The sequence below is a fragment of the Choloepus didactylus genome, chromosome 18 (assembly GCF_015220235.1).
Source record: "Choloepus didactylus isolate mChoDid1 chromosome 18, mChoDid1.pri, whole genome shotgun sequence".
Lineage (NCBI taxonomy): Eukaryota > Metazoa > Chordata > Mammalia > Pilosa > Megalonychidae > Choloepus > Choloepus didactylus.
Window position 1 is genome coordinate 27,962,876 of NC_051324.1, and position 9,716 is coordinate 27,972,591.

General features: G+C 39.2%; 1 protein-coding gene across 3 annotated transcripts in view; it reads right to left on the minus strand.

Annotated features, from left to right (window-relative positions):
* CRLF3 (cytokine receptor like factor 3) overlaps window positions 1-8,727 on the minus strand; it is a 40,933-nt gene extending 32,206 nt beyond the window's left edge. For all 3 annotated transcript variants that reach the window (XM_037809155.1, XM_037809157.1, XM_037809156.1), the window contains exon 1: window positions 8,529-8,727. In XM_037809155.1, coding sequence (XP_037665083.1) covers window positions 8,529-8,645 — 117 coding nt within the window. In that variant the 5' untranslated portion in view covers window positions 8,646-8,727. The remainder of the gene's footprint in view (window positions 1-8,528) is intronic.
* Window positions 8,728-9,716: the final 989 nt, after the last annotated feature.

Below are 9,716 nucleotides of genomic sequence, written 5' to 3' on the forward strand. Positions count from 1 at the left end.
GAAATTCTGCAGTTGAGCACTATCCCACCACCCATGTTTCACTTTTTAACGGATGCGGCACACGCAGGAAGTGCACTGGTTAGGTAAAGCCAGTTTCCTCTTTAGAAAGAATTCAAAAGCTCCTTTAGCAGTTGCACAGCCTATGATTTGTTTCTGTTCCAGATATTCAGAAAAAAGGAAGTATATGAACACAAAGCATCAAGAGGACTAGGGAAGGGGGCATCCATTTCCAAACTCACCTCCTGTGCTCTCACTGTAAATTGCTCCTTTTGTTCACAGAATGTCAACCAATGCTGTTTCAAATTTGATACTACCTTGAAATTGTTTTCTCCTCCATGAAATACTTCATGAGGACTCAGTCACCTTTAATTCAAATCATGTTACAAAGCAAATGCATTTATTTGGCTTTATGAAACTCATTTAAAAATGTGGACTTCACTGCTGAGTGAATTTCTTCATATTTCATGGGGTACCATGTTCCAATGTGTTCAATGAACTCATTACATATTTGCAACAACTCTGAGAGGTGGGTCTATATTGTTTACAGCTGAAGAAAGTGAGGCTCAAAGAAGTCAAATAACTTACCCAAGTTATTTGGCCCTAACAGTCTGACTCAAAAGACCGTGTTCTTTCCACTACACCAACCTAGTTAGTACTTACAGATCTCGTTTTAAAGAGTTACCAGGTAAACCTGTAAATTATATATTGGCTGAAAGCACTTCCTGTATAATACGTATTTCTTGCCCTTCCATAAAGAGATGTGTGGTAGAGGACTGAATCAACCCCAAATGCTATCTATCCAAGAGGAAAAAAAAAAACAAAAAAAGCAGTGGTTTGTAACAAAGATTTAAGAAGCATACAAACCACAGGCAACTCAAGGTCTCAAAAAGTAAACTGTAATAGATACTGTTTATGTTGATAATATCCTGAACCAATTTTCCACAAAAACCTCTACTGTAACAGAACATTAAAACTCATTTACAAAGTTTCCACTGTAGCTGAATCTAATCCCAGTGCAAATATTTTAAAAATTTTATCATGAGGAGGAGCTCACAAAAGGCCAAAAATCATCAAGTTTATACTTCAATACTAATTTACCCAAAAGCCTGAGGAATATATATTTAACAACCCTCTAAGACAGCAGCAACTGACAAATTTTCCTCCTGAGTTTAGCCACTAAGAAGTCATAAAACCAATGTAGAACCTGATTTAAGACATCTCTGCTCTAAAAGGCAATATATAATATAGTATAATATGTATAATATAGTACTGTGTGTATTTAAGGAAATTAAGTAACTGGAATATACCAGTATTTCCACTAAAACATGCATTTTCATGACTTTATAGAAGCAGAAAAGAATTTTCATCCTCCAAGTTTAATTGAAGAATTTATTTTCCCAATTGTTTTGCTAATAGGAAATTAAAACTAATTTAAAATTAGAGACTAGTTTTAAAAACTTATCAGCTAACAAGAACATACTAATCAAAGATAAAAGGCAAAGTAAAGATATAAAATAGTCAACTGAAATTGAAGAACCTAACCAAAATATTTTTTTGGTTCATCTGAAAGGTATTACATTAGCTATTTGTCTTTGCATTGACACCAAGATGTCAGTGATTAATAATAAAGGTAATAGTAATGACAATACAGCAGTGGTATCATCCATTGAGCAACTACTGTGTGCGAGGTACTTACAACCATGATCTTACTTAAACCCTAACACCACCTTGGGAAGGAAACATCTGTTGATGTGTAAAACATACCCATGTCACAAAGCTAGTAAAGCAGCAGTGCTGGAATTCAAATTTAGTCTGACTCAAGTATGTACTTGTAAGTACTGCTACATTGTTCCTCTTGTCTCTCTTATAGGTAGGCTTTGTGAAAACTTTCAAAATGAAAATTTGTATTACGGTATATGATTTGGTAGTCTCTTCCATTAGTGGACCCCAGTGAACCACGATTCACATCTCCCAGTATTTATTGTCCTTGTGCAGTCCTCTCCCTTTGAATCTGGGCTGGCCCTGTGACTAGCTATAACCCATAGCGACACAGTGGAATTGATTCTGTGCCAGTTCCAGGCTTCAGCCATCAAAATGCCCAGCAACTTCTGCTTTTGTAGTCTTGTGGACCAAAGCCTCCATGTAAAAAACATGGCTATCCTGCTGGAGAGGTCAAATGGAAAGAGAGAGAAAGTGAGAGAGAAAGAAAGAGAGAGAGAGAGAGAGAGAGAGAGAGAGAGAGAGAGAGAGAGAGGGAGAGAGGGAGAGAGGGAGAGGAGGGACTGGCCCAGCCATGCCCGCATTCCAGTGAGTCCTGCTACCACCAAGGCTCCAGACATGTGAGGGAATGTTCTACCATCTTGGACTTTCCAGCCTCAGCTGCCATCTGACTGCAACCACTTGAGTTGTCAAACAAAACCAGCAGAAGAACTGCCCAACTGAGCTTCAATCAACCCCCAGAATTTTAAGCAAATATAATGGTTGCTTTTTAAGCTGCTAAACTTTGGTGTAGTTTACTACATAGTAACAGATAACCAAACCATATGATAAAACAAAGGTTTAATTCTTGATTACCTGCATTAATGAATAGGTTGCATACAATCAAGACCAGACATTCTAAAAACAATGTCTGTAAAATTACACCTACAACATCCATAAAAGCACTAATTCAAGTTTTTGAAGTCTAGTATGTGCCAGAAACTGGGATCATAAAGATGAATAAGACATAGTCCTGACCTCAAAAAACTCACCTTCTGGTAACGGAGACAGACATTTGCATGCACATGTAACTATAATAAAGGTAATTAGTTCTTATACAAGTGAAACAGTCACAAACTGCCATCAGAGAACAAAGGGGATATTCTGCTGGGAGAGAGAGCATGAGACATTTAAAGAATAAGTAGCCAGTTGCAGAAGTAGGGATATCACCTTGAAAAACTAACATTTACTGGTATTATTATTATAGCTAATATTTATTAAGCAATTCTATGTCCCAGGAATTGTGCTGAGTATTTTAAGTATTTTTCTCGTTTTAAGTCTCACCTTGGCCAAGTGAAGTAGGTACTATCATCCCCATTTTACAGATATGGAAACAGGTTGATGGAAGTTAAATTCCTCAAGGCCTGAGGGCCAAGGAATGTTTCAGAGTAGGGTTAAATGCTAACGAAGTAAAATAACAGCAAATATAAATAATTATTTCATATACCTCAATAATAGGCAGTCCTATATTTGCTTGGCTTTACAGATCACAAATTAGTCACATTATTTACCAGATTTATAGTAGTAAGAATAGTTCTTCTCTACCAAAATTGCATATACATTACAATGTACATTTTAAAAAATATATCTACATAGAGGAAAACTAGGTGACTCTGTGACATACACTCACATTTTTTAGCTAACATCATAGATTTCAATATCACTGATGCAGAATGCATCCTCTATCTCCTCTTAGATTTCAAGTGAATTATGGACTTAACAAGCAGCTTTGAGGATCATGTTTAAAGAAAATTAGATAACTTATTTGTAAAAATATGATTGGGAAAAAAAACAAAAAATAAAATAAAAATATGATTGGAAAACCAATGTAAACATGTGGTCTTTTGGACACAAATAATATGTGACTTATTTTTATGGTTGCCAACTAATAAGTTCCACTTCCGGAGCCTTGCTCCCAATATTTTGGGGGACTTGACCCAATCAACACCAATAAATGTTCCATAGGTATCTATGTAATAGACTCCATTCACCTCCGCATGAAAAATTAGGGTGCTCATGGAAAAATGCTCACAATAAATGCTTATGATATAATGCTTACCAAAAGAAAAAAATGGATACAAAGTTGCATTTATACCAGACTTTCAACTCTGTAAAACAATATGTGTGGAAGGATACACCACAATGCTAACAGTAATTGTCTCTAAGTGGCAGAATTATGGGGTTTATTTTTAAATTACTTCGTATGTTTGTGATTTTCCCTAGCTCTAGATTTAATCTTTTCTTAGGATACTATAATAGGGACATTTTAAGCACTCCTGTAGTAACAAATAACATTCAAACAGATTTTTGTACTGTTTTGAAAACTGGTAACAGAAGGGGAAGTGGGAGATAAAAGGAGCAATAATAGCTTTCTTTTCTTTGCTAAGCTACTAAGACTTCCTGTCCTGTTTTACTGAAATAACTTACTTTTTTTTTTTCACTGAGTTCTATATCTGTCCTAGTCTTTAACTAGTATGCTCTGTGTTTTCAAATTCTGTGGAAATAATGACCTAAAGAAAACCTGACATTGCACATTAGGAATAGCAAGATTACTAGTTAAATCTTCAAAAAGTTGTTTGAAATCAGCTGTTAAAAAATGAAAACAAAATACTACAAAAGATTTATTCATCAAATGGCCACCTTATAGATGCTAAGACATGCAAGGACAAGCTGTAATTAAACGTTCAGCTTAAGATTGCTGATTATTCATTTGTATATCTTTGTGTAACTATCTAACAAACAAGTATGTGACATTTCAAACAACTTTTTAATCTTGAGGATAAACCATGGCATTTTAAGAAGACAGGCCTTTTGTTGAGATTTAACCATAAAAAGCAGTAGAGAGATGAAGTGATAATGGTGTAGTCTAAGACAGTGTGTCTCAACCTTTAACATGCACCTTAACACCTGAGGATCTTATTAAAGTGCAGATTCTGATTCAGTAGTCTGGGGTGGGGCCCAAGATTCTGCATTTCTGACAAGCTCCTAGGTGATGCTGCTGGTTACAGAAACTTGTAGTAGGCAAGGGTCTAAGGGACACCACTGACCAGAGCTGGGCAGGGCCTCATCAAATAGTAACAATTAGGGATTAGGATCTGGCCACTTACTCTGAAAGTAAGTGCTCTTCCCAATGCTCTGAGAGACACTAAATCACATTAAAGGGCACATGAAGGCCTTTTTCCCTGAAGGCGTCCCCCAGGACCTCAAGCTAATCTTCCATTAATAACATACAAAGATGGAGTTTCTCAACTTGCAAAGCTTAAGGGCCAGGCCCTAGACTGTGGCAGGGCCATTACCGTACTGAATACCACACTGTGAGGTATGCGTGGCCAGCTAACATCATTCATTACAAGGCATTTTGATCAGCTCTCTACTGCAGCAAGCAAAAGCCAACCTTGTAGAAGTAAAGCAAGTGTTGAAAAACAATGGAAGTGAAATCTAAAAATGAATACACAAGAACTAAGAGGCCTTTCTTATTTGTTTTGTTTTTGCAGACAATAATCTAATGATCAGCCACAAAAATAAAGGGTAAATCCATTGGAGTAGGCATCTATTTTCCTTACCATAGTATCCTTAAGACCCAGAAGTACCCGACCCAAAATAGGCACCCAATAAAGATTCATTGAGTGAAAGAACAAATGAGTATTTGAGGAGAGAGAGACAGTTAATTTCTTTGGGTATTTACATCTTTATCCCAAGGATTCCAGGGAGCTATAGAAAACTGCTCTTAAGGATTTCAACATCAGTTAGGCCAGGCTCGCTGTAAACATTATCTGATTTCCTGAAGACAAGGAACATCTCTCTAGCCTTTTAACTCATTTAAACAGTAAGTGTTACAGACAACCCTTACATTCCTACACAGAACTTCCTTTTCTCTGAGAACAGAGGGTAGGGCCTAAGCTTAACCACAAGAGATGAAACTGCTACATATAGGCAGTTGTTTTGACAGAATAACTTAAAAGATTTTATTCTTCCTTCTAAACTTTCACAGACATGATTTCTTAACACAAGACAAATTTATGAGAGATTTTTAAAGAGTGAGAAACAAAAGCAAAGATAAAAAGTACTCACCCCCCCAAAAAAAGTATCCTGAGCATTCTGCAAAAGGTTATAGTTATCATATGCCCCAGCAAAGTCCACTCCTAGGCATATACCCAAGAGAACTGAAAACATCTGTCTACACAAACACTTCTATATGAACGTTCATAACAGCTTTATTCATAATGGTCAAAAAGTGAAAACAACCCAAATGTCCATCAACGGATGAATGAAATAAGTGATATATATACATATACTAGAAAAATATTCAGGGATAAAAGGAATGAAGTACTGATATGCACTATAACGAGGATGAACCTTGAAAATATTATGCTAAGTGAAAGAAGCCAGATGCAAAAGATCACATATTGTATAATTCCCTTTTTCGAAATGTCCAAAATAGGCAAATCCATAGAGACAGAAAGTAGACTGGTAATTGTCAGGGGCTGGGAGGAGTGACCGCTAATGGGTAAGAGGCTTCTTTTTGGGGTGATGAATATGTTCTGGAATTCGATCATAGTTGATGGTTGTACAGCTTTGTGAATATACTAAACACCACTGAATTGTACACCTTAAAGCATGAATTTTATGGTATGTAAATTATATCTCAATTTTTAAAAAATATGCTAAAAGGAAATAAAATCAGCTAGTAAAACATATACACAAATAGGGAGCATCTTTTCCTCTCTGCTCTTCTCATCCTTCTCCCAGAAAAAATCTTTGACCAAAAGGCCATAAATTTTATATAGTTATTCTGCAAGTGACTGGAACCATAAAAATATCGTAACCACTACACAAAAGCAGCTGCTTATCTTGATAACATTTTTGTAACACAGATCTTCTTTGAAATGCAAATTAACAAAGGACTTACTCTACAAACCAAAACATGTACAATCCACTAGAATCAGCTTTGAGGAGAGATGCTGTTGTAACTGGCACTGGCGTAAAACACATGCCAGGACACAAAAGAGAACTACATTATTAGTCAGTCAGAAGGCACTGTCATCATGAACCTAACTGTGATGGATGTTCTCTTAGCATTTTCTATCTCAAGCTCAAAAGACAAAGGGCCTAAAACAAAACAAAACAAAACAAAACAAAACAAAATCTATGCTAAATTACAGAAAAGCATGTTCTGTATTTAAATTATGAACATAAAATTCAAAAGGATATAGTTTTGAAAATTGAATACTAAACCATCTAGGATGGGATCACACTAAATTTTTAAAAATTCATTCACTATTATGTGAGAAATTAATAAGTACTACTCCCAGGTATTAGCCTCATCCATTTATTGTCAACTCTACTGCTTCTTAATTGCTGACACAAAGTTAAACAATAGTCACACTCAGGTATATCTTAACTGGTTTAAACATTAGTCATATAGTAAGAGGCATTTTAATTTCTCTCTTTTTAAACAATGCCCTAGATTTAGATTTCTTCCAAAAGAGCAGATGGAATAATGCAGATGTTTTCAAACAGAAGTTGGGATGAGTCCATTGTAAGGCTGTGAAAAGCATTCACCAAATCAGGATAGCCATACCTAGATACTGTTCCCAGTTTTGTTAGTAAAATATGAATGATGTTTGTCCTACAAAAACTTTTCAAGGATGCTGGAAGGAAGAATTTTGAAATATCTAAGACTCAAAGCATGTTAAATATCTCTAATAATGAGAGTATCCAAAGCCACTGTTACTACAGCATATTCTACAAGGTGTACATTTTCAGATTCTAAGCAGCATGTGAGTTACTGACATGATAATATAGATTAACATCAAGTGTGATCTACAGAAATACAGATGGAATCCCACTCACTCAAAAATAATCTATTAAGCACCTAGGTTAATAGTAGACTGAGGGTTATCTGTCCTATTACACATTTGCAGTGGGTTATAATCTTTTTCTGTAAATGTTAAAGGGTGTAGAGGAACCATGTGGCGTTCCTATATCTTTGATAACCCTCTTCCTACTGGAACAGATAAACTGTGCCACTTGAAAGTATATTTAGCTTCTCAGTTCAGGACTAGGCTCTTTAAATCCGTTTTACCATATCCCTACACCAAGCATTTCATTTTCCTTCTTCTGCCCTTCCAACACAGCTTCACCTTCACCTTGAATTCCAAGCCATCTAGAACGGGATTACTAAAAAAAATTTTTTAATGCATTCAAGATGATAAGAGATATTACTAAGTACTACTTTCGGCCATTCACTTAGTGTTAACTCTTTTCTCAATCTCTATTTCTCCCTCTCCTGGCCTTCCGCTGCCAATATCCAGTCTCTACCTTCAACTCGCCCCGAGTCACTGGCCCCACATTTTCCTTAGCTCCCCCAAATCAATCCCCATCCCCAAGGCAGGTTTTCCCCAATAATCCCCGCCCTCCCCAATTCTCTTCAGCCATCACTACTCACTTTGATCCCTTCGGAGTTCGCTCAAGTCCCTCACCCCTCACTCTGCCCAACCTCGGACCCCACTCCTAGCCCCATCACCGCCCCAATCAGTTTAGGGAACGCCCCTCACTCCACTTCAATCCCCAAACTTATTCCTTCCTCTTAAGACGTCCCAGTACCCACATTCGCTCCTCTCCTCCGACCCCCACACTCCCAGACCCTACTAGGCTTCAACTTCAGAACTCCCTCCCTTCTCCCTTCAGTGTCTTCGGACACTCCCACCTCCCCGCACCCGGCGCCCTCCCCGGGACCCACAGCGCCCCTTCGGGCGCGGCCCTCCGACCTGCCTCCGCGCCTCCCGCAAGCCCTGCAGCCTCTGGCCCAGCTCCCGCCGGTAGCTCTGCGCCGCCACTACGTTCTCGCGGGCCTCCTGCAGCAGCAGCTCGGGCTCCAGCTCCATCTCAACCCCCGTGCGGCCCCGCGGCCGCCAGCTGCGGCAGCGAGCGCTACACAACTCACTGCACAGCGGAGCCACCCGGTGCGGCCTCGCTCAGGCGGAAGCGCCGCCACGACACGCCCCGACACGCCCCGCGACGGCCTTGATTGACGTCCGCGCGGCGGCGCTCCGCGTGCCGGCATCCTCGTCGCAGCGCCACGGGTCCTGCAGGCGACCCGGCTCGGCCGGCGCCTGCACAGCGTCCGCGGTGCTTCCTCAGGAAAGACTTGGAGGCATGAAAAGATTAATAACTGACGCTTCGCTAAGTGATCTCCACATCTTGCCTCACTATCAATCCTACTTGCATCACCAGTTCTGAGAGGAGGAAGATGAGGGACGGAGAGGTGAATCAACTGTTGGATGTTTCAAGACGTTGGATATTTCAACCCAGATCTGACTCCAGTGCCCTGGTTCTTAAATCGTCATTTTACTGCCTCTCTGGTAAATGAGCATCCCACCAGCGGCAAGCATTTTTGGAGGGTACCATGCACCAGACACCATGCTCGGAGGGATCAAACAACGGTCCCAGTACTCAGAAACTTATAGTCCAATGAGGGAGCCAAGACAAAGGTCTAAGCTGTGACCAACGAGATAGAAATCCTGGCAGAAACTAAGCAAAATTTTTTTGTAAAGGGCCAAATGGTCTCTGTCACTGCTACTCAATTCTGTTTAGCAGGAAAGCAGCCATAGCAAACAAATGGCCTGTGCAAATAAGACTTTATGGACGCTGATATGTGAATTTAATAGAATATTCACATGTCAGGAAATAATCTTTTCATTTTTTCCCAACCATTTAAAAAGGTAAAAACCACTCTTAGGTCACGAGTCATACAAAAACAACTGGTAAGTCGGCTTGTTCCTGTGGCCTAGGAAATCAAAGCTGAAAGTTGCTTCAGCCAGAGCTGGAGGCAGGATGCCATTTGCTCAAGCTTATGCAAGGAACTAGAGGCTAGATCTCAGTTTTCCTGGGCCCACTAAGTCTCTTTCTATCACATTGTTTTATGCTTAGTAAATGACCCCGATGCACGGAACCAG